Genomic DNA, 25,361 nt, shown 5'->3' on the forward strand with positions numbered 1-25,361 from the left:
GTCTCTCTCAAAAATAAATAAACATTAAAAAATAAATAAATAAAAACAGAATTATATGCTTTTTAAAATGACTTTAACAAAGCTACATTTATCATTGCGGATACAGTTCCTGAAGGTAACGTTGATTGAAAAGCATGGAACAATATAATACTTACGTAAAATGTATAATCAGTAAAGTTTATGATCATGATAAATACTATTATGTTTATCCTTGAATGTTATGGAACAAAATATATGGAAACAATAAATACAGTTTTCAACTAACCACTGATTACTTCCAGCAGGGCATGATGGGAAAGTCACACAGAAAATGTGTTTAAATTTTTATTCCATAAGGTATGTCACTAGTACGTTCATGATCTACACTTTTCTATACACCACTGAAGAAATCTAAGTATAAAAGAACAGCAACGAGAGTGGATATGGGAATACATAACTAAGGCTGAAATGTTTGGATAGAACTAATAGGTCCAGAGATCTGAAAATGATTGGGGACTGAGGTGGATAAAAAATGTCAGGCAGGGGGCGCCTGGGTGGCTCAGTCGGTTAAACGTCCAACTTCAGCTCAGGTCACGATCTCGCGGTCCGTGAGTTCGAGCCCCGTGTCGGGCTCTGGGCTGACGGCTCAGAGCCTCGAGCCTGCTTCCGATTCTGTCCCTCTCTCTCTGCCCCTCCCTCGTTCATGCTCTGTCTCTGTCTCAAAAATAAATAAACGTTAAAAAAAAAAATTAAAAAAAAATGTCAGGAAGGGTGACATGGAAAATCAAAGGCCTTTACAACTATTTAGAACGAGAAAACCCAGGAAAGATTAGAGATCTCCCTTAGGGCAAAATACAGTGATTAAGCGTTGAAGCCCCCTACTTGTTAGTATTTATGTCATGTTTGCAAAGCACTTTCTTGGCGATGATCTCCCTGGGTCCTACCGAGTGATATGGCAATAAAACAAGAGATATAAAGTAGGAAAAGAAGTCTATGGTACCTGACATGGGGGTAAGTCACTTCCTAGCTTTTTAAGTTGACATCATTTCTTTAGATGCAGTTAAAGTGAAATATAGTGTGCTGAAGAAGTTTGCATTTATGATCTCCAAGAGCCAGTGTTTCTACTCTTGGGATGGGTGTAGAGAATTAGAAAGCTGCTAGAATTCTAGACTGAGATCATTAGCTAAAGAGATACGGTAGAGAGCATTTGGAGGGATAATGGCCCCCATGGTCTCTATGTTTCCTGGTGACATTGAGATGTCCTGCAAAGTGTCCAACACGAAACTGGCTCAGTTTTGCAGCCAGAGCACCACTTTCCCCCAGAAAATTGGGTTATTCCTTCTCTGCTGTTGGGTTTTTGGTTCCTCTTGAATGTTTCTGTATGTTGCTCATGGTGAAGCATGGTGCATAGACTCCCACAGATTTGATCAACTGTTTACCGTCTTGCCTTCTTTCTACCTCCCTTGAAGACCCATCAGTTTCTTCTTCTTTTTTTTTTTTAACGTTTATTTATTTTTGAGACAGAGAGAGACAGAGCATGAACGGGGGAGGGTCAGAGAGGGAGGGAGACCCAGAATCCGAAGCAGGCTCCGGGCTCCGAGCTGTCAGCCCAGAGCGCGACGTGGGGCCTCGAACTCACGGACCGCGAGATCATGACCTGAGCCGAAGTCACACGCTCAACCGACTGAGCCACCCAGGCACCCCTCATCAGTTTATTCTTTAAATTGAGCTTCCTGCCTTCTCTTGCTTGCGTTTGTAAAATTTCAGTGCTGTAATAAGATTTTGCTCTCCTGCTCCTCCTCCTCCCCTGGTTTGTTTTATTTCACTCTTGGTAAGAAATGAATCAGAAAAATTTAGAATATTTCCACGTCTTCCAAATCTGTCCATTTTGGCAACTTATGCTAAGGCATTGACGTTCCACTGAATATTTCTGTGTTGGGGTTCCCTAAGGTCACCCCCAGGTTTGGTGGCTCTTTAGGAGGACTTATAGAACTCAGTATTTGGTCTGAACGCGATGATTTGCTCTGGGAAAGGATGGATGCAAAACAAAACCAGCAAAGAGAAGAGTGCCCAGGAAGTCTGGAGGAAACCAGGCACAATCTTCCCAGTGGGATCAACTAGGGCATATTTAATTCCTCTGGCAAGGAGTTGCGGCAACATGTATGATACGTTGCCTACCGGGGATGCCCGTTAGAGAAAACTTTTTATTGGGTTTCAATCGGGAACCGGTCGCATAGATCCTCTCTGCCTAGCATGTACTAAAATTCCAGACTCTTAGAAGGAAAGCAGGGATTCGGCATAAACCAAATCGTTTGCATGTACAGTGGGGGCACAATGAGCCACTCTGGTCAGAGTGATTGGAAACCTTGCAAAATCTCAGGTTCCCAGACACCAGCTCAGGACCAACCTGGAGAGCAGGAGGAAGAGGTCAGCAATCTCAGACCTGCTAGTTGTGCTTTTTTGCACTGATTACTTTATTCTCTTGTTGAATGGAATGTTCACTGGTGCAGACTCATTTAAAAAGTCACGTGTCCCTTTTGTTAAACTTTCAGGGAGAGGTGCTAATTGTGGATATCCTGTTGGAGATTGGAATAAGAGTGAAAGCACAGGTATCTGAGGGCTGCAGAAACTCCAGCCCCTTCCCCTTTCCTTCACTCCTCTCCAGACAGAGTATGAATTAGGAATGACTGATAAAAAGAGAGGAGTGATTCTGGGATCTTCTTCTGCAGGTGAGATTTTAAAGAGAGTAGCGGTGGGGCGGAGTATGGTGTCAGCCAGAGAAGACAGGAACTGCTTTCAGATAGTGTATTTTGGGGGCGCCTGGGTGGCTCAGTCGGTTAAGCGTCCGACTTCAGCTCAGGTCACGATCTCGCGGTCCGTGAGTTCGAGCCCCGCGTTGGGCTCTGGGCCGATGGCTCAGAGCCTGGAGCCTGCTTCCGATTCTGTGTCTCCCTCTCTCTCTGCCCCTCCCCCATTCATGATCTGTCTCTCTCTGTCTCAAAAATAAATAAAAGTTAAAAAAAAAAATTAAAAAAAAAAAAGATAGTGTATTTTGTTTCTTTCCAAGAACATAGGTAGTGGGACTGAAAAAGGCATCCAGTCCTTTTGGTTGGTCTTCGTTCTTGGAGGGGATTCTGTCCCCGTGATTAAAAAAAATTTTTTTTGTAATGTTTATTTATTTTTGAGAGAGAGACAGAGCATGAGCAGGGGAGGGGAAGAGAGAGATGGAGACACAGAATCCGAAGCAGGCTCCGGGCTCCGAGCTGCCAGCACAGAACCCAGTGCGGGGCTCGAACCCACGAACTGTGAGATCATGACCTGAGCCGAAGTCGGGCACTCAACCGACTGAGCCACCCAGGCGCCCCTATCCCCATGATTTTTTAAATAATATATCTAACGTGTAGAATAATTTTTTCTACCTCAATTGGATTACAAATTTAGTAGCAATTTGACTGATTGATTGGGAAGCTGCATTTTAGGGGGGGAAAAAGCCAAATTTATTTTAAAAGCACTTGCATTTTCTGTTTCTTATAGAAGAGTGATTTGCAGGGACTTTTCTATTAAGGATAGTCTCCTTTATTATTTTTCTAAAATTTTTTTAATATTTATTTATTTTTGAGAGAGAGAGAGAGCGAGCGAGCACGAGCGGAAGAGGGGCAGAGAGAGAGGGAGACACAGGATCTGAAGCAGGCTCCAGGCTCCGAGCTGTCAGCACACGGCCTGAGGCGGGGCTCGAACCCGCTAACTGTGAGATCATGACCTGAGCCAAAGTCGGATGCTTAACTGACTGAGCCACCCAGACACCCCAAGGATAGTCTCCTTTAGATAACATTTCTGTGGTGGGGAAGTTGTTTCTTATACCAGCTCGATTAAATATAGTCAAACGTAGAGCCTCTTATCCCTGTTTTATCAGAATTCAAAATAATCCTTTCACAGACTACAATTTGCCTTTATCCTTTCCCACAGGAGGAAACGGATACCACAGGAGGAGTGTATGTCATCGGATTTTCATCTTTATTGAATCTAGTTTAAATTTTGCTTTTTCCTCCCATTTTAACAGGGTGCGATATGAAATTTCCTTTCTGCCGGTGATAAAAATATCTTAATGGTTCTCTAAAAAGCTAGTAATGACACATTCTGACTACTAATAACTACTTGCGGCTCTGTCATTCGAGTTGATACTTAGATTGTGAAAATAAACCCTTTTCATCATATTTACGCTAAAGGGGAACGTCGAGAAGCACAGTCTGAGCCCGGGTGACTGAATAATGTGTCGAATAATCAATTATGCTGTTGTCATTCTCGGACCTCTCTCCTTTGTGTTTCTTATTCACACCGTGGATGTGGTGCAGGTTCAATCAGATACTTTGGGGCCGGCATTTAAGAGGTTTGTTGTTCTCTTTTTCCATTTGGCCAATTGCTCGCAGCCAGCTGGGGAGGATGTCTGGGTTAAAACCGTAATAAATGAAACTTCCATTAGGCCTCTGGGCTTGGGGCCATTTCCTGCAAAGACCTTATCCTGCCGTTTAGTGGTTTGAAGAAGCAGAAGGCTTCTTTCCGTTCAATAAATGAAGGCTGCGTGTTACCAGGCTGGGCACCACAGGTATCTCGTTGGGCGAAGCTTCTAGCGCTGATGGTTTGCAGAGCGCGGGCTGCATTGTCACTTGCAGCTCTTTGGATCTTATGATGATAACCTGGGAACTTGTCTCATGCTAGACGATGGAGCCGATATGTTTCAGTTTGTTTGTAAATCTCCTCTGAGGTGAGGGAAGCTGACTCTCCAGATCGTTGGATTTGTCTCACCGGCTTTTTTCTTCAAGTCTAACTGTTCCTTGAATTTATTCTTGTGTTAGACTTTCCATCTTCATGCACCGTCGGTTGGAGGGGTAATGTTTTCAGGCGTCGAAGCGACCGCGGTCTAGTGGTATATTCGCTTTATGTACACCTTTAAGAACACTTCTTCTTGGAGGGGCCTGTATTTTAATATTTATATGTTTGTAGTTCTGGACCTCTGGTTCTGTGCTACTTACACACATGGGGAAATTTTGGTCAGAAGGATTTTGCAAAACTTACTTTTTTAAAAAAAATTTTAATGTTTATTTTTGAGAGAGAGAGAGATCGAGCGAGTCGGGGAGGGACAGAGAGAGAGGGAGACACAGAATCCGACAGGAGCCAAAACAATGATGAGGGGGATGTCCTTCCTACTTCATGATGCTGTAGTTTTGAGAACAGGGCTAAATCATTGCTTTCTTTCCTTTTCTTTTTCCTTCCTTCCTCCCTCCCTCCCTCCCCCCCATCTTTCTTTCTTTCTTTCCTTTTCTTTCTTTCTTTCTTTCTTTCTTTCTTTCTTTCTTTCTTTCTTTCTTTCTTTCTTTCCTTCCTTCCTTCCTTCCTTCCTTCCTTCCTTCCTTCTTTCTTTCTTTCTTTCTTTCTTTCTTTCTTTCTTTCTTTCTTTCTTTCTTTCTTGTTTTAATCTCTATCAATCCTCCCACTATTCTGGTGGGATCACAGTAGTGGGTTGTTTCTGATCAGAGGATTGAAAAGGGGAGTTCCAAGGCTGCCTGGGTGGCTCAGTTGGTCAAGCGTGTGACTCTTGGTTTTGGCTCAGGTCCTGATCTCATGGTTCGTGGGTTCGAACCCCTCATTGGGCTCTGTGCTGACAGCGTGGAGCCTGCTTGGCATTCTCTCCCTCCTCTGCCCCTCCCCTGTGCACTCTCTCTCTCTTTCTCTGTCACTTTGAAAATAAATAAGTAAACTTAAAAAATTAAAAATAAAATGAAGAAAAGGGGACTTCCAGGGTATCAGAGAGTATCAGGGGAGGCAGCTGAGAAGAGGGGCTCAGGAAATGATTCCATAAAGCTTGTGAATTCCTGAACTGACCACAACCTGCACATTCATGCATCTGATCATGATTAGCATGCCATCTACTTTGAGAATGTAGTTAATGAATAGAGCTCTATACAAGTCTCAGAGTGACCTCTATATGGTGCGTACCCAGGACAGATTGCAATGGCCCTTCATGGCTTTTGAGAACAACACTGACCTCAGCCCACAAAATGTGGGTTGGAATTTGTGGCTGGAAGCTAATCAGATGCCTGACAAAACAGTAACATCAGCATTCTCCATAGATTTAAATAAGGCTCGAGATTTTATAAGAACATTCAGAATGTCTAGGATATGATCCATGTTGGCCTATGAAGGACTACAAAAATCTCAAATCGCATGGAAAAGACAATGGATGACAAATAAAATATGACTTTAAAGCAGCTATTATAAAAATGCTTCAGTGAATAATCGTGAATTCTGAAGTAAAAGGTAAATTGGAATGTATCCATAATGAAATAGGAGATATAAAGTAGAACCAAATGGAAATTTTAGAACTGAAAAATACAGTAGTCTCCCCACCTTGCCCTCTCCTACCCTACCCCCAGATTTCCTCACTATGTACATTCAGTACCAAAATGGAGATGAGAGAGGAAAGAACCAGTAAATCTGAACGTAGATCAATAGAAACTATACAGTAAGAACAAAGGAGAGAAAGATTGAAAAATATTGAACAGAGATGCTGAGACTGTTGGACAATAATAACAGGCGTAATGTTTGTATTATTGGAGTCCCAGAAGGAAAGGAGAAAGAATGTGGCTAAAAGTATTCCAAGAAATAATGGCTGCAAACTTTCCAAGTTTGAAAAAAGACATAACCTTATAGATTCAAGAAGCTAAGCTACCCCAAACAAGATAAACTCAAAGAAACACACACCCACATATCATAACTGCTGTAAACTAAAGACAAAATTTTGAAAGCAGTCAGAGAAAAAGTGACACCTTCTCTGTAGGAGAACAGTGATTCAAATGACTCAGATTTCTCAGTGGAAATCATGGAAGCCAGAGGAAAGGTCATACCATTTTTAAAGTGCTGAAAGAAAAGTGTTGAATCCGGGATTCTAAGAAAATATCTTTGAAGATGAAGTGAAGATATTCTTATATGAGGTAAAATCTAAAGAATTTGGAGTCGACAGACTTGCAATAAAATAACCAGTTAAGGAAATTTCTTATACTATTGGGAACTGATACCAGAAATTTGAAAATCAGGAATGGAGAAAATAGTAAATATGATAGACTGTTCTTCTCTTCTTGAATTATTCCAAATACGGTTCATGATTGAAATCAAAGTAAAAGCTTGTCTGATAGGAATTTGCAGTGTATTTAGATGTAATATAGAAGACAACTTATCAAGGGGCGAGGAAGAGGATACCTATATCATTATATGGTAGGCAGAATAATCTCCTGCCCTACAGAATCCCACGTCCTAATCCTCAGATGCTGTGAATATGTTACGTTAAGTGGGAAAAGGATTTTGCAGATGTGATTAAGACTGTAGACCTTGAGATAGTGAAAATATGCTGTATTATCCTGGTGGGCCCAACTGAATCACATTGAGTCCTTAAAAGTTGAAGAGGACGACAGAAAGGTGGATCAGAGAGATGATTCTAAGGAGAGTGTGAAAGGTTAATTATGCATGTTGTAACTTCTAGAGCAACCACTAAAATTTTATTAAAAGAAATGTGGTCAAAGTCATAATTGATGTATTAAGTGGAACACTAAACAATAGTGTTAACCTTGAAAAAAGCAAGGAAGGGAAACAAAAGAATAAAAAACAATGGAAACAAACAAAACACATAGGTTGGGAACCCTTAATACAAACATATCAATTATTACATTAAATGTAAATGGTCAAAACAAACCAATTAAAAGATTGTCAGATTGGATTTAAACAGTAAGAAGATATACCAATTATAAACATGTATCCAACTAACAGCCCTTCAAAATACAGAAGCAAAACCTGACATAGTGAAAGGAGAAATAGACAAATTCATAATTATAACTGAGTAACCCAGCACACCTCTCTAGGTAAGACTAGTAGACCGAAACTGAGCAAGAGTATAGAAGAACTGAATCATTAACCCACTAGATCTAATAAACATTTATATAACATTCAACCAAATGCTAATTGACTAAAATATTTCTAAATGAAGATAGAAACAATCCTTTTTAGCATATTTGCAAGTTAAATTATGAGATGTGAAATAATGTATTTGTGTCTTACTAATGCGAAATAGAGGTTTATATTTAGAGCAACATTTTAAAAAGCAGCAAAAAGTGGTAAAATATTTTGTGCTTTCAAAGCTAGAATGACTCAGTGTGCAATAATTGAAATTATAATAATTTAAAAACCAGCTAACATTGTCTTAAATATTTACTCTGTGCCAAGCAGTGTTCTAAACACCTTATATAGACTAATTCATTCAGTCTTCACAAGAGGCCAATGAGGTAGTTATGGTTAAGCTCTGTAAAATTGAAATAATAATGAGATCCAGAGATTTTGAATAAATTGAGTAAGATACCAAAATTGGAAATGATGACAACAGTATCAATCAAGATTAAAAAAATAGTTTCTCTTCAATGAACACTTTCTCTGCCTTTGACACTGTGCCTTGCACTTTGTGTCATTCTGTTTGTACACCAGATAATATAATCCCCATTGGATAGGTGAGACAATTGAGGCTTAGTACAATGGCTTGCCCCTGATGGTACCTCTAAGTAGGATGTAGCAAAGCAAAATTCCAACCCATGGAGTCTGTCTCTAGAACCCTAGCTTTTCATCTCTGCATTGCCTCCTGAAGATACCCATTTCATCCTGGGAGAAGCTCTTGCCTGTACTGGTGGTCGTCTGGCAAAGGCTGTAGACTCTCACAGTCCTGCTCTTCGAAAGGCAATAACTTCTCTATGGCTAAGTATCCTGTCTTGGAGTGAGATAGGGCCGAGTACAAACGCTTGGAGTCCTTGATTTTAGAAAATGTGTTTTGTTGTGGCTCTTGGCCTCTTTTATCCTCAGCCAAACATGACAGTGGAATAGAGGCAGGTCAGAATGACCTGACCCACTGCTCTTTTTTGTTCTGGAAGGGTCTCTTATGAGCTACTTGACACACAGAATAAGGTTTATTTCTCCAAATTTGATTTTTTGGGGTTAAATCTCTAAGTCCTTCAGATAAATATCTTTTTTAAAAACATGATTTTTCATCATGATAAGTATACTCTTTAATTCCCAGCTACTCAGTCACCTCCCCTTTGGTAACCATCAGTTTGTTCTCTGTAGTTAAGAGTTACTTACGGCTTCTCTCTCTCTGTCTCTCTCTCTCTCTCATCATTTGTTTCTTTTTTTTATTTGAAAAGATTTTTTAATGTTTATTTTTGAGAGAGAGAGCGGCGGGGGAGGGAGACAGTGCACAAGCAGGGGAGGGTCAGAGAGAGAGGGAGACACAGAATCTGAAGCAGGCCTGAGCTGTCAGCACAGAGCCTGACGTGGGGCTTGAACCCACCAACCGTGAGATCATGACCTGAGCTGAAGTTGGACGCTTAACCGACTGAGCCACCCAGGCACCGCTGATCATTTGTTTCTTAAATTGAACATGTGAGTGAGATCATATGGTACTTGTCTTTTTTTTCCCCCCTTTCGGTTTATTTATTTTGAGAGAGAGAGAGAACATGCAGGGGAGGGGCAGAGAGAGAGAGAGGAGAGAGAAAATCCCAAGCAGGCTCTGCACTGTCAGCACAGAGCCCGACGCAGGGCTCTATCTCACGAACTGTGAGATCATAATCTGAGCCAAAATCAGGAGTCAGATGTTTAACCGACCGAGCCACTCAGGTGCCCTGGTATTTGTCTTTTTCTGACTTGTTTTGCTTAGCATTGTACTCTCTGTCTCTATCCATGTTTTGCAAATGGCAAGCAAGACTTCCTTTTTTTTTTTATTATGGGTGGATAATATTCTATTGTGTATATGTATACACAAATACATCTACCACACCTTCTTTATCTCGTTATCTCTTGACGGACACTTGGGATGCTTCCATAGTTTGGCTGTTGTAAATAATGCTGCATTAAACATAGGGGCACACGTATCCCTTGGAATTAATTTTTTTCTCTTCTTTGGGTACATACCCAGTAGTGCAATTCCTGGATCATAGGATAGTTCTATTTTTAATTTTTTGAGAAACCTCCATGCTGTTTTCCAGAGTGGCTGCCTCAATTTGCATTTCCACCAACAGCGCATAGGGGTTCCTGTTTCTCCACATCCTCGCCAACACTTGGTGTTTCTTATGATTTTGATTTTAGCCATTCTTACAGACTTAAGGTAATATCTCCTTGTAGCTTTGATTTGCATTTTCCTGATGATGAGTGATGTTGAACATCTTTTCATGTGTCTTTTGGCCATCTGGATGTCTTCTTTGGAGAAATGTCTGTTCATGTCTTCTGCCCACTTTTAATTGGATTACTTATTTCTTGGGTGTTGAATTATATAAGTTCTTTACATAGTTTGGATACTAACCCTTTATCAGATATGTCATTTGAAAATATCTTCTCCCATTCAGCATGTTGCCTGATTGTTGACTGTTGTTGTTTTCTTTGCTGTGCAGAAGCTTTTTATTTTGATGTAGTTCCAATAGTTTGTTTTTCCTCTTATTTCCCTTCTCTCAGGAGATATATCTAAAAAAAAAAATGGTACAGCCAATGTCAGATTACTACCTGTGCTCTCTTCCAGGATTTTTATTGTTTCAGGTCTCTTGTTCAGATCTTTAATCCATTTTGAAGTTATTTTTGTGTTTGGTGAAAGAAAGTGGTCCCGTTTCATTTTCTTCTATCCAAATTTGATTTTGATTTGATCCCTATTGAGTCCAATCTGTAATATCTCAAATTACTCCCTTTCCTGCATAGCATTTACCAGTCTGTGTAATTACATATTTATTTGTGGGGCATTCCTATCACTCACACTCAGATTCTGTGTCTCCCTCTCTCTCTGTCCCTCCCCCCACCCCCAAAATAAAAATAAAACATTAAAAAACATTAAAAAAAATACTTGCAGACATTACCGATCAAATGCTTCAGTCTTGATCCCTTAGTGGAAAATGTGAGACTTTCAAGTCACATTTTAAGCTTTGATGTGCTCGGCTACCGCCGCGAAGGCTCATGTTCTGTCTTCTTATATTCTGTTTTCTAGGATCCACTGAAGTTGTTTTCCGTAGAGAGACACTCTCTCATGGAGTGATTTCCTGGTTCTTCATGCAGTCATGGATATGGATAAACCATCTGTCTGGGGCTCTTTGAAACAGCGGACCAGGCCTTTGTTAATCAACCTGAGCAAGAGGAAGGTGAAGAAGAATGCGAACAAACCCCTAGATCTAAGGGCAAGGCGTCCCCTGGACCGCCGCCTCAGCCTTTCTGTCCCTGACCTCCTGGAGGCCGAGGCCTTGGCCCCAGAGGGGCGGCCTTACTCTGGGCCCCAGTCGTCCTATACCTCGGTGCCCAGCAGCCTGTCGACTGCAGGGATCTTTCCCAAGAGCAGCAGTAGCTCCTTGAAACAGTCTGAAGAAGAATTGGATTGGAGCCAGGAAGAAGCAGGCCACCTCCACGTGGGGGAAACAGACTCCGAGGAGGCCTATGCCTCTCCTGCCGAGGACAGGAGACCTTCCAGCAATGACATCTTGGATCTGCTCCAGAAAACTCCCCTTGAAGAAGATGCACTGGAAGAGCCGGAGGTGAGACCAGGGCTGGGCGCTTTCCTATTCCTTTTTCCTTTCTTTTCTTTCTTTCTTTCTTTCTTTCTTTCTTTCTTTCTTTCTTTCTTTCTCTCTTCCTTCCTTCCTTCCTTCCTTCCTCTCTGTTTTAAGTGCACTCGATGCCCTTGGAAAATTTGGTTGGGAGTTATTTTTGTGGTTAGCTTGGATGGAAAGAATGTCATTTACAAGAATGTAGATTCAGGTGATATTGATTGCACCCACTGTTCCCGTCTGTTTTAGGGTTGACCTCTGTGTATTTTAAAACTATTACAGACAACCTTTCTGGGATACTTTAAGGCATTAAAAGCCCTATTGGATGGGTTTGCCTTTTTCCATCTCCCTGCCAAAGAAATTAAGAGCATAACTTTTCCTTGAACTTTCTGCTTTAAGCGTACACGTGTCTCTCTCTCCACCACTGCTCGGTCCTCCATACGCAAGGATGCATGGGCGTGTGCACATGTGTATGTGCTAGGGCACACGTGTGGATACTGGTTTGTGGACAGCTTCACTTGCATGCTCTAAAAAACACCAAAAGGAAGAAATCTGAAGGATGCAAATTCTTACAGATTCACTGATTTTACAAAGCTCTGGTATTTCAATAAGGTAAAAGAACCAAATCTAGTTATGAGATAAATCTTGTACTTCTAGAATGAATTTCATATTAATTCAGCCACCAGATTACTAAATCATGATTTGGATGATATTAGTTTTTTTTTTTTTTTTTAATTTCCACATTAATGGCACTGAAGTATGTTGTGGTGTCGAGGGAAGTTAAGTTTTGTTTTTGTTTTTGTTTTTATATTCCAGGTTAATGTTATAATTGCATGGGAAGCTGGTTATTTCACTGAGCATTTTGGTTTTACTTTCAGAACCAAAGCCTGTTAATTATGTCATATCTTTGGGTGTCATTACAGAATGGATCGTGGGTACTCGGAAGGTGTGACCAGATTCCTTTGGAAACATTACAATAAAACACCCTTAGCCATTCAATGACTATCTTTTTCACTGCCCCTTACATTTAGGAAATTCGTTTTGCAATGAGGTTACGGTTTTTACTGTTGTTTATAAATTGAAAGGTTCTATTTCTGCTCATCAAAATATGAATTAGGTGAATTATTAAACATAGCTCAGGGGCGCCTGGGTGGCGCCGTCGGTTAAGCGTCCGACTTCAGCCAGGTCACGATCTCGCGGTCCGTGAGTTCGAGCCCCGCGTCGGGCTCTGGGCTGACGGCTCGGAGCCTGGAGCCTGTTTCCGATTCTGTGTCTCCCTCTCTCTCTGCCCCTCCCCCGTTCATGCTCTGTCTCTCTCTGTCCCAAAAATAAATAAAAAACGTTGAAAAAAAAAAAAATTTAAACATAGCTCATAATTCACAGTTGAGTGGGAAGGGGGTAACATTGAGAATTAGGTACTGAAGTTAATCTTTATCTTGGTACTTATAAGTTATCAGAAAAAAAAAATGGGTGGGTTTCTTGGCTTTGACCGGGTAACGCTCTCAGATTAGAATTTTTTTTTTTTTTTAAGTTAGTGCTGTGACACTGTTTTGCGGACTGTAAATATTTGCATACCTACTCTGGGGCACCATAAGGGTTACGACTGGAAATAGAAATGGATGGGAGAGTGACCCTGCCTTCAAGTTCTGTTGTATTGAGAGACAGCTTTGTACAGCTCTAAAGGCAGCAGAAAAGGCAAGCAGATACTGAAACTGTGCAAAACATCCAAGCCTTGCCTCTTGGCAGCTTAGGAGGTAGGAGAAATCAGCGCGTGGGTCATAGATGTGTCATGTGAGGCATTGTGCAAGCCGGCGTAGGTTTGATAGGTGAAGAAATATGGTGAACACGGGCCTGTGGGTGGGGTAGGTGGGGGTAGTGAGCATTTTGCTGCACCTGAAACAAAGGCTTGAAGAACTTTCTGGTGCGATGTATGCTGGGAAGGGTGGGCTGGGCTAAGGGGCTGGTTAGTGATGGTGAACGGCTGGTTGGCAGATGGTTGGTTGCCAGTGGTTATTTTTTCTTCTCAGGACTAACTCCAAAAAATCTTGCAATTCCTAGTCCTTTACCAATAGAACATTTTCATTAATTTTCTCCTTTAGCTCAGCCCTTTGAAAGAAAGCAAATGGGCACCGGGGTGGCTCAGTCGGTTAAGCATCTGACTCTTGATTTGGGGTCGGGTCAGGGTCTCAGGGTTCGTGAGATTGAGCCCCGTGTTGGGCCCTGTGCTGACAGCGCGGAGCCTGCTTGGGATTCTCTCTCTCTCTCTCTCTCTCTCCCTCTCTCTCTGCTCCTCCCCGCGATTCTCTCTTGTCCATTGCTCTGCCTACCCGCCCTCCTTCTGTTTCCCCCCCCCCCCACCATATTGGGTGGGCTTTTCCCACTACCCGAGGATCTCGAGCTTATTACATAGTATAGAAGTTAGTCACTCCCTCGCTTATCTTCTCCACTAGGCTGTGTAATTTGGTCAGTGGGTATATCCAAGGGAGTTGAATCTAATTTGTCTTTGTTTTCTTAGGGCCTTGCTGTGTGCCTGACACATACCATCTGCTCACTCCATATTTGTGTAATGAGGAAATCAATGACAGCAATGTGTACATTCAGGTTAGGACGGTTTTCGTTAGTGTCTTTGTTGTGAGTTCTCGTCAGTTTATGATTTAATTAAAGTCTGATTTTCTTGTTTTGTTTTGTTTTTTTTTTTTAAAGAAACACATCATACTGTAAATGAAATTTCTTTTTGTATGACATTAACTGAAAAACAGAAATTTAGACAGGGGTAGACTTTATAGCCCAAGTCCGATACTGGCTTTAAATCTGTTCTTCTCTTTTTTTTCTTTTTTTCTTTTTCTTTTCTTTTCTTTTCTTTTCTTTTCTTTTCTTTTCTTTTCTTTTCTATTTTTTTTCTTTTTTTAAATAAAATTTTTTTTTTAACATTTATTTACTTTTGAGACGGAGAGAGACAGAGCATGAAGGGGGAGGGTTAGAGAGAGGGGGACACAGAATCTGAAACAGGCTCCAGGCTCTGAGCTGTCAGCACAGAGCCCGACTCGGGGCTCAAACTCACGGACCGCGAAATCATGACCTGAGCCGAAGTCGGCCGCTTAACCGGCTGAGCCACCCAGGCACCCCATCTTCTCTTTTTTTTTCAATGAAGGTGGAAGTCCTGGGGAATCCGTGAGTTTTGGGGTTGGCTAATCTGTATCTAGGATGTGGGCCATCTGTTTCCTTCCTAATGAATAGTGGCCAGGTTTCTATCACTTTCATGGAATTGGGGGAAGCAAGGAGCGGGGAGGAAGGGGTTGGCAAGTGACAAACCCAGTGCCCCACAGGGACAATCAGATGTTCACCGAGTATCCTTGCTGTGACTTATTTTGTTTGTAGCTTTCTAGAGGGGTAAGGAAAGGAACTTCTGTGGTCGGAGGCACCCATTGGGGTTTGTCTTCCATGTTTTTTTATGCAATGGCAACTTGGTACCAGGCTGAGCCCGCAGCCGTGGGTTAAGACCCCAAATGATGGTGTCTGAATGTTTTCTAGTTTCTTCTTAGTCCTGCCAGTGTCAGCAGGGAAGCAAGGTGCAGGTTGACAGTTATGGGGAAATGGAATGAGGAAGCAAAGCACAAAATTAAGAAGGAAGAGGAAGAAAGAATGTGAGAACAGAGAAGCCACATGGAGCCTTGGAAGAGTCTCTGAAGGTGCTTCAACCAGCCATAAAACCAAAATGGAAGAAAGTAGGTTTAGAATAAAGGATACGTTGGTCGAAGAGGATTCTCCAGACTTTTCTTTGGGCCCTCAATTCTGATCGCCGTGGGCATTGCACATAAACCCGATCTCAACTTGTTCTGACAGAATTTTGTGTCCCTGAAGTGCTCTCACACACAGAGACAGTTTTTCTTGGCAACATCACTGTTACCCACCGGGTGGCCCAAGTGAAAAACCCATGAATGCCGTGAGGCTGTCTCACTTTCCTTGCTTTTCACTGACATTTTCGTTTATGCATCTCACCTCTGTCTCCTCCTCACTTCTTCGTCTCGTACTTCTCTTCCAGGAAACCCTCTCACCCATCAAATTCTCCCTCCCTGTGAGCGTTTTCCCGACTGTACAGTCAGTGTTAATTACCCTGCTTTTGTTTGCCTGGCATGCCACTTTTGCTGTTACCGAGCGCTAACCTCATTCTGCTTTCTGCAGACATCTGTAGAGGAAGAAAGGGTTTGGAACAGGTAAGGGAGGTAGCGAAGGGAAAGCAAATTGGTAGTGGGCAAAGGTGTCACTGGGTAAGACCCTGAGAAGGTCACCTGCCTCCTAGACCTGTATTAACTGTCCAGCGGCCATCTGGCTCCGAGGACCAACTCATGATAACCCAATGCTCACGAGACAGAGCTATAAATGACAACCTTGACTGTTCGTAATGAGGGTTAAATACCGTATAGACTCTAATATTTATTTTGATAGCAACAGCACACTGTTTCATGATTGTCGAGTTACTTGGGAAGTCGAATCGTAATAAACCTCAACTTCATTAATGTGTAGGGAGTGATAATTATCTCAGGGCCTGGAAAAACTTGGGGAATCTGTTAGGCGTATGGACTCTTGGAAGTCGGCCTACATGAGAAGTCACATAGAATCGGGAGATTGTTTTACGAACATGAATCTCTGCAAGGAGAATGGGTAGGTTCCACACTGAATGGTGTCTGGGAAGCCATCCATCTCACGATAGAGATTGAGGTGCAAAGGAGATCTTGACATGCTCACACTTTGTTCGCTTGAGCCAATGACCTCCATATCCACATGGCCAACCTGCCTGGGCCACGAAGCCACGATTCTTAAAGTCCTGTGGCATAGGCTGTCTCTTCCCCCTGTAGGGTTCAAGGACGAGTCCAAACTTTTACCCAGGCTTTCTTGCATGACCTTTCCCTTTTTATTGATTGACACATTAATTTATTAGCTGTCTATTTTCACTTTCAGTCAGGCCGGTAGTGTTTCATGGTTGCCTGGCAACCAGATTGCCTGCTTTCAATGACTTTGTATGTCGGGCCTCTGATGGATGAAAGGTGGTCTTACAGTTTTATTCTCCTTGCTGCCATCACCAAAACTTGGGCACGGGAGGTGGTAAAGGGCACCTTATGTTCCTGTTATTTTGATAGCAGCAGCACACTGTTTCATGATTGTCAAATCATAATAAAGCTCAACTTCATTAATGTGTACGGAGTGATAATTATATCAGGGCCTGGAAAAACTTGGGGAATCTGTTAGGTGTATTGACCCCACCTTGTATTTAGTTGGTTATTTAGAAATTGGCCTCGTGTTAGATTGGAAGCTCCTGAGGAACAGAGATGATGCCTTCTTTTTCTTCCTGCCCAGCTTTCTGCAAACCTTGTTTCTGTGAAATATATTGACTCATGTTTCTCTGACACTGACTTCAAAAAATAATGTTTTTAATGTTTTTATATATTTGAGAGAGAGAGAGAGAGAGAGAGAGAGAGAGAGAGAGGGGAAGGGGCAGAGAGAGAGGGAGACACAGAATCCGAAGCAGGCTCCAGGCTCTGAGCCATCAGTACAGAGCCCGATGTGGGGCACAAACTCGTGAACCGTGGGATCATGACCTGAGCTGAAGTCGGATGCTTAACTGACTGAGCCACCCAGGCATCCCTCTGAAGCTGACTTTTAAGCCACACACCATGCTAGGTGCTGTGGAGCCTTAAGAAGTTCAGCTGGTTGAGGAAGGTGGTGATACATGGAGGCCCTGGATGGGGGGGTTGGAGGGGGATGTACAGTGAGCACTAATGGACTTCCCAAATGTCAGATTAAATATGGAGAAGCTAAGTTAAGGAGACCCAGAGGGAGAATAGCTTTTCTTTTCTTTTTTTTTCTTTGCATTTTCTTCTCACTTCCTTCCCTAGTACTTATTTTACGAGATGCTCTCTCTTGACTTGTAAAATCAGGTACTGAGGAAATACAGAAAGTTGCCTCTGGTTCCCGTCCTCAGTGTTGATGATGTAGTTGAGAGTAGGCCCAGATATTGGAAAACATGACCAAGGATCCGAGGTGGTCTCAGTCCCCGGTCAGTGCTAGCTGACCATTTGAGGTCAGTAGAGAGGGTCGCTCTGAGCAGGTGGTCAGGGAGGGCACGTTATGTGTCTAAGACTCAGGTAGGTAGGGAGGAAAGCCTAGTAGTTAAGTTTCATTCAAAATAAAGTTTTAAGCCTAAAAAAAAATATAGAGAATTCGTGGGCCAAAACTATGGGGCAGGCATGGGCTCACTGCTATGATTATGTTTGTATTTATTCGTGTTATTATAGTTATTTTTATCAGTACACTTTCCAGAATGCAATGAGGGCTGAGAAGGTTTAATGGCTTACCTAAGGTCATCCAGGTAGTGTTAGAGCTAGGATCCGAATCTGGGAACTGTCTGAATCCAAAGCCCGTACACAAAACTGTGTGCACAGCAAGGAGTTTGGAAATGTGATCCTTTAACCTGGGACACCTCCGAGTCGGTGATCTAAAAAAGTTGGTAATGAAAGGAAGATATTGGTTGTTATTTCTCTGTGTCCACTCTGCCCTTTTATATTTTTTATTTATTTTGATGATTTTATTTTTGAGACAGAAAGTGAGCAGGGGAGGGGCAGAGAGAGAGGAAGACACAGAATCCAAAGCAGGCTCCAGGGCTGAAACCTACAAACCGAACTGTGAGATCATGACCTGAGCCGAAGTGGGATGCTTAATGGACTGAGCCACCCAGGCAACCCCCACTGTGCCTTTTTAAATACAGGGGTAATTATAGTGCTTGAATGGGTTTATTATGATGGCCAGCAACTAATAACCCTGAATGGAAGGATTACTGCCTCCCTCCCTCATTCATGTAATTCCCACCCCCCCACCCCCCGCCCCCACCGGGATACATCCTTTCCTGACATTTCATTTGGCAGTTGGTATTTTAAATAACTAGCTTTGGTGCCAGCTTATATAGATGAGCTGAGTGGTTTAGAGAAGTACCTGATTGGGATGTTTCTAGAACCGCTACTCGGCAACCACAGAGCTTCAGTTTAGTGACCACAAAGAAGCAAAATGACAAACCGGTGCAGAGGAACGGGCCTCCAGCTGGTGAACGAGTACATTAGTGTCTCTGCACTTCAATTTCGGGCCCTTTTACGATTCTTGGTTTATCCCCCAAATCATCACTCAGCCTCATGGTGTCGGCGAGCCAGGCGTGTCCGCCACGTTGCAGGGTCTTTCACAGCTTGGGTGCCCCGTTTCTTCTTCCCTCCCTCCTTTCTCACGCGTTGAGCACCTCGCATGTGCCGACGCTGCTCGGGGCGCCGGGAACCCAGCGGTCAAGAAGGGAGACAAAAATCCACTTCCTCCTGGAGAGCCTATCCTGATCTCAACAGTGGCAGGCTACAGATAGGTTCAGAGAGGGGTAGGTGGAAGGGAGAAAAACAAAGCACAGAAGATGCTTGCGCAGTGCTGGGGTGGTAGTTCTGCCCGGAGTGGCCAGGAAAGACCTCTTCTGAGATGGCGACATTTAGCCGGCGGCCTAGAGGAGGCGAGGAAGGAAGGTGTGTGCGCGTCTGGAGGAAAAGCCTCTGCAGGGCAGAGAACAGTAAGTGCACCGGCTCCAGGCAGGGAGGAGAACACCTGGTGTGTTTCAGGAACAGCCAGGCGGCCGTGTGGCAGGACAGGAGCGGGGGAGGTGGCAGCAGATGTCAGAGTTATTTCTGACGCTGGATCATGCAGACTTTCCCATCCTGTCGGGCGGTCCTGCTACACCACGAGGACTATCCGGGGTACCCACCAGGGGCATCCATCCAGAGGAGCGCTGGGGGCTCAATACTGTGCTGCTCGCAAGGCAGGGATCTGTAATATATAGGTGGCGTTGCAATACCTGCCCTATAGGCGGCGAATAGCTGAAGGAGAAGCTTTGCCTGGGGAGAGAGCCATGCAGGAAGCCTGCCTAGGCGGATGAGCCCTGTGTGCCAAGGGAGGTCCCATGGGCCCGAGGCGTCATTAGACATCTCTCCAACTGTCATGATACAAGTGTCAGGGGAGTGGTGGAGGGAATGAAGGGAGGGACTCAGGTTGGTGACCTCCGTCATTGAGTTTTCTTCCTCATCTTCCTAAACACACCCCCTGTCTTAATACGAATCATGAGCAATATAATAGTCCTAATAGGAAAGCAACCCCAATCTGGTACCACCTTCCGAGAGGTTATGTATCAGGACCCTTGCTGGGTATGGAACATGAGCGTTGTCTCCTTGGACCATCTGTCTGGCTCGCTCTGCATACAGGCAGCCTCGTGCGCTGTCCGGCCCCAGAAACACGGTAATGCTCAGTAGATCTCTTTGAATGAGTGCATTTTTCTCCCAACAGTCGGCGAGGTGAGTGTCTTTTTTGCCCCTTGTGGGCAGGTTCCCACGTCTTGAATTTTAGGTCGCGTTTTCAAGGACGCGAAGCTAGGAAGTAGAACAAGTCAGGTGGGAACCGGAGTCTTTGTGACTCCCGGGCCTCGTCTGCCCCTGCAGGGAGCTGCCGGTCAGCATGCCGGGCGAGGTGTTCTGACTTTGGATTTGGGGCAAGTCTGGGCACTGTGAAAAGAATAGAGGACCCAGGTCAGTCAAGGGAACGCCTAACTCTTTGGTCTCCCTTAGTGAGCAGCCATTTATCTCTTCACTTGGACTTCTTCATTTGTAAATTGATGATACTCCTGACAGCCTGTGGGCCCCTTAAAATAAGTTAATAGGAGTCCGTGTGTATTTGTATATTATAAAGTGCTAAGCAAACGTAAAGGGAACCATTATTCTTTTAAACTATCTCCAAGTGGGGCGCCTGGGTGGCTCAGTCGGTTGAGCATCCAACTTCGGCTCAGGTCATGATCTCAGGGTTCGTGAGTTCGAGCCCCGTGTCCGGTTCTGTGCTGATAGCTCAGAGCCTGGAGCCTGCTTTGGATTCTCTGTCTCCGTTTCTCTCTGCCTCTCCCCAACTTGTTCTCTCTCTCTCTCTGTCCTCTGTTTCTCTCTCAAAAATTAACATTAAAATTTAAAAAAAAATAAGAAATAAACTATCTACTGGTAACAGCATGGAAACAGCGTGTGAAAGGTCAGTGGACAACTATGACTGAACGGGAAAAGAAAGGTTGAGTATACCAGGGGCCAACTTTTTCCATGAAGGGCCGGATAATCAGTATGTCTAGCTTTGTGGCCCCTATAGCCTCTATTGCAACTTCTTAGCCCTGGGATTGTATCCTGAGAGCAGCCATAGACAGTATGCAAATGAATAGGTGAGGCTGTGTTTCAAAGTTTAAACTTTATCTATAAAAGTAGGTGGTGGATTGTAATTTGCTGGTCACTGATTTTTTTTTTAAATTTTTTTTTTAATGTTTATTTATTTTTGAGACAGAGAGAGACAGAGCATGAACGGGGGAGGGTCAGAGAGAGAGGGAGGCACAGAATCTGAAACAGGCTCCAGGCTCTGAGCCATCAGTACAGAGCCTGACGCGGGGCTTGAACTCACGAACTGCGAGATCATGACCTGAGCCGAAGTCGGACGCTTAACCGACTGAGCCACCCAGGCGCCCCTGCTGGTCACTGATTAATACTGACATGTGACTGAGTAGGGTATATAGGTACACACATACACGCACACACACACACACGACTTATATTTTGCATATTATTATTCCAGGGTGATCACTTACAGAGAAAACACTCTTGGGAGTGGGGGGGAAACTAAATACATGTACCTTGATTGTATGATCAATAGCTTCCTGCAAAGCTGTGTCAAAACGCGATATGCATAGACTCAGCCATTTGGTAGACCTGAATTTCCTGAACAGACATCTAGTTTTTTTTTAATTTTTTTTCATGTTTGTTCATTTTTGAGAGAGAGACAGAGACAGAGCATGAGAAGAAGAGGGGCAGAGAGAGAGGGAGGCACAGAGTCCGGAGCAGGCTCCAGGCTCCGAGCTGTCGGCACAGAGCCGGGCGCGGGGCTTGAACTCATGAACGGATTGAGATGGTGACCTGAGCCGAAGTCGGACGCTTAACCGACTGAGCCCCCCGCAGGTACTCCAGACACCGTAATTTTGTTCTCTAGTTGCCCTGTGGGTCGTTTTGATTCTGTCACTGGATCCGGGCTGTGCTTAAGGGTCTGGCTCGCCATCCCATTCCCTTTGCTCATTTCACTCCTTCCTTTGTCTTGTTGGGTGTTTGTGTTTGTGACCACTGTCAGCCAGAGTGTTCGGATTCTCGGTAACCTAGACGTGAGAGGAGTGGTTAAGTCAATATGTCTTACGGGGACTGCTTGCCATACTGACATGTCCCGAGTATTTTCCAGAGACTGTAGAAACGCTCTCCTGAGCCAGCTTTTTCCTCATTTAGCTTTCCTGGCTGTGGGTTGATGTCTCCTACTGAAGTTTAAACCCCCCGCGGTTGTTTACATGGTTTATAATTTGGCTTCCTGTGTGTACTTCATGGTGAGAGCCTTTGGATGAGCCACATGGGAGGTGGCATTTGTACAAGGTCACGTTTAGCATACACAAAAGGAAACTGTTTATTCACATCAGTGTCTTGTTCTTAGGATCCTTGGTGACTTTTCTGTTTTATATGATTGGCCCATCCATGCTCGTATCTCCCCGTATCCTGCTAAATTTTAATAAATTTGCCTTCCTGCAGCTAGAGGACTCTTCCCTAAAGAGAAGGCAAAGTTTATTACCTTGCCACCCTTTTCCGCTCAGGTAGAGTGGAAATACCAATGCAAACTCTCAGTCATTGAAAACAAAAGCAAACAAAAAACACAAAACCACTTATCCAAAAGGCAGCAGTGAGAGTTATGGGAGAGACGGTTAAACCAGATCCTAATTTTCATGCCACGTTGTTATTGCCATAATTTTGGAATGTTTCTAAGTAATTAGACCTTTTTTTCCTATTAGCCTTTTTTTAGCATTATGATATTCAATTTAAAATTTTTTTAATGTTTATTTTTGAAAGAGAGAGAGAGAGAGAGAGAGAGAGAGAGAGAGAGAGAGAGCAGGGGAGGGGCAGAGAGAGAGGGAGACACAGAATCTGAAGTAGGCTCCAGGCTCCGAGCTGTCCGCACGGAGCCCTGACGCGGGGCTTGAACCCACGGACCGCAAAATCATGACCTGAGCTGATGTTGGACACTTAACCAACTGAGCCACCCAGGCGCCCCTAGCATTACGATATTCAAAATTATTCATCTTTCCCTGTGTCCTTAGAAATAACGTGTTTGGCATTTGTGAAACCAACACCAAATGCATAAATGTAGGATCGAATACTATTCGGCCACCAAAATGGTTTGAATGATTGCAGAGGACGACTTGGATAGGCTTCAAAGGCATTAGGCCGAGTGAACGATGTCAGTGTCAGATGTTTGCATATTGGCTGAGTCCATGTGTATGGTATTCTGGAAAAGATGAAATTACGTGAGGAAGACAGACAGGTGGCTGCCGCGGGCTGGGGATGATTTAAACCCCAGTGGGATAGCATGAATAAGTGTTAATGGGGTGACAGATCTGCCTTGATTGTTGTGGTCCCTCAAATATATGTGTGTGTTAAAAACCGTACCATTGGAGGCACCCGGGTGGCTCAGTTGGTGAAGCAAGTGACTCTTGATTTCCGCTCAGGTCGGGATCTCAGGGTTCGTGGGATTGAGCCCCATGTTGGGCTCTGAGCTGACAACATGGAGCCTGCTTGGAATTCTCTCTCTCTCTCTGTCTCTCTCTCTCTCTCCCTCTCCTTCTCTCTCTGCTCCTCCCCTGCTTGGTCTCTCTCTCTCTCTCTCTCTCTCTCTCTCTCAAAATAAACATATAAACAATGTAGCACTATACACATATACAAAAAGGCAATTTTACCATTAAGTTTTCAAAAGTAAAATAAAAAAAAACAGAGGACTTGATTATGCTTGTTGAGAACATCAAAAATACATTCTAATGATAGTGGGGTATCAGGGACTCCTTTGAGGAAAATCTTAATTGTGCTGTTTTTATCTATTTATTTTGGAGAGAGAGGCAGACAGAGCATGAGAAGGGGAGGGGCAGAGAGAAAGAGAGAGAGAGAGAGAGAGAGAGAGAGAGAGAGAGGGAAACAGAATCCGGAGCAGCTCCAGGCTGAGCTGCGAGCGCAGAACCTGATGCGGGGCTTGAACCCGCGAGCCGTGAGATCATGACCTGAGCCGAAGTCGCGTGCTTAACCGACTGAGCCACCCAGGCGCCCCTTAATTGTGCTGTTTTTAAAGAAAAGGCCCGTTGACGTGGTTACTGGGTTGACAAAGAAGTGAAGTAGTGTACCTTTTATTCAGTGGGTAATATCTTAGGCTCTATGCAGAATGTAGGGGAATATTCAAGGTTATGTGTCCCCCAGCAGCTGTAACGTGTCCTCTGGTGCCGATGTAGCATTTCTGTTCTTCTTTACGGTGATCGGTTTCCTTCGTTCGTGTGTATATATGGTGTGTGACAGTTACGGTGGCCGTGGGAACCGTAAGTTTAAGTTGTGTGACTTTTCTGTGAGTAAAACCAGCCATAATGTTGAATTAATGTCATTCTTCACATTTAATTTCCATGTTGTTGTAAGTGGAAGGCTTATCACATATTTGGATAAAAGCTGTCAGTTTTGATGGTGTGGAAGCCACGGTGGGGATGTGGACTAATTAATACAACGAGGCCAAGTTGGGAGAGCGCGTCTGGGGTGTCCTCTGAGGGTTGACGTTTTCGAGCGCTGGCCGTCCTCCTTTGTATTTGACAGTAGAAGATTCTGGACCACCACAGTCTTTGGCGAATGACCACGTACTTTAAATGGAAATCCTGATCCCAGCGCTGGGGGCTTTGTGGAATTGCCTTTGCACAGGATTGGTTAAGTGGAACATCGATTCTTTTCCTAAAACTGGAGACATTGGTGGGTCTTCAGGCCACAGAGCATCAGACGGCACGTGGTGCCTTGTGGGCTCTGGACGTGGCAGCGTGGCTGGGCTCTCTTGGTTTCATAAATCAGGTAGAAGAGGGGTTCTTATGGGGTGCCTGGGTGGCTCAGTTGGTTAAGCATCCGACTTGGGCTCAGGTCATGATCTCGTGGTCCGTGGGTTCGAGCCCCGCGTCAGGCTCTGGGCTGACAGCTCAGAGCCTGGAGCCTGCTTCCGATTCTGTGTCTCCCTCTCTCTCTGCTCCTCCCCCACTCTCTCTCACTCTCTCTCTCTCTCTCTCTCTCTCCATCTCTCTCTCAAAAATAAAATAAACATTAAAAAAATTTTTTAGAAGAGGGGTTGTTAAGCTTCCGGGAGATATTGTGTGTGTTGTAAAAGGGCAAACCTTTTGAGACTGGGGGAGTTGAGTAAGGTTCTGATTGTCCTCATAAAGTGGTCATCAGATAGTCCTGTCCAACCATCCTGGGTGTCTTTCCCACAGAACAAAATAGGAGTGTGAAGAGCCGGGGGGTGGGGGGGAGATGACTAGTAGAGGCTGTCCCCTCTTTTCTAGTCTGCTAACAGCTCTCCTGCACTGAGGGTTAGGGCTCTCTTCCTGGCTGGGCAGCAGTGGTATGTCCAGGGCCAAGGTCACTCTGGTGACCACAGGGCTGGGAGCCTTCACGAAAGGTCAAAGTGCCTGAAGTCACCCTTGGTCCTGGTGAATTAATCTGAAGTAAATGAATTCTATTTGCAGTCTTAGGGATGCTAGGCCTGGGACTGGTGGAGAAGGAGGCCGGTGTGGGAATCATGGGTGCAGAAGTCCCAGGGCCTCTGTCCTTCCTGGGAAAGGACTTGTCAGGCTTCAGGCCA

The 25,361-nt window shown here is 44.0% G+C and overlaps 1 protein-coding gene across 11 annotated transcripts in view; it reads left to right on the forward strand.

The window, feature by feature from the left end:
* The window catches only part of MCTP2 (multiple C2 and transmembrane domain containing 2), a 268,029-nt gene that overhangs the window by 41,545 nt on the left and 201,123 nt on the right, over positions 1 to 25,361 (forward strand). For all 11 annotated transcript variants that reach the window (XR_006218419.1, XR_006218422.1, XR_006218420.1 and 8 more), the window contains exon 2: positions 11,036 to 11,573. Coding sequence is in view for 4 of the 11 variants with exons in the window: in XM_042988136.1 (XP_042844070.1) it covers positions 11,106 to 11,573 (468 nt within the window). In the remaining 7 variants the exon portion in view is untranslated. The remainder of the gene's footprint in view (positions 1 to 11,035; positions 11,574 to 25,361) is intronic.

The sequence above is a fragment of the Panthera tigris genome, chromosome B3 (assembly GCF_018350195.1).
Source record: "Panthera tigris isolate Pti1 chromosome B3, P.tigris_Pti1_mat1.1, whole genome shotgun sequence".
NCBI classification, from domain to species: Eukaryota; Metazoa; Chordata; class Mammalia; order Carnivora; family Felidae; genus Panthera; species Panthera tigris.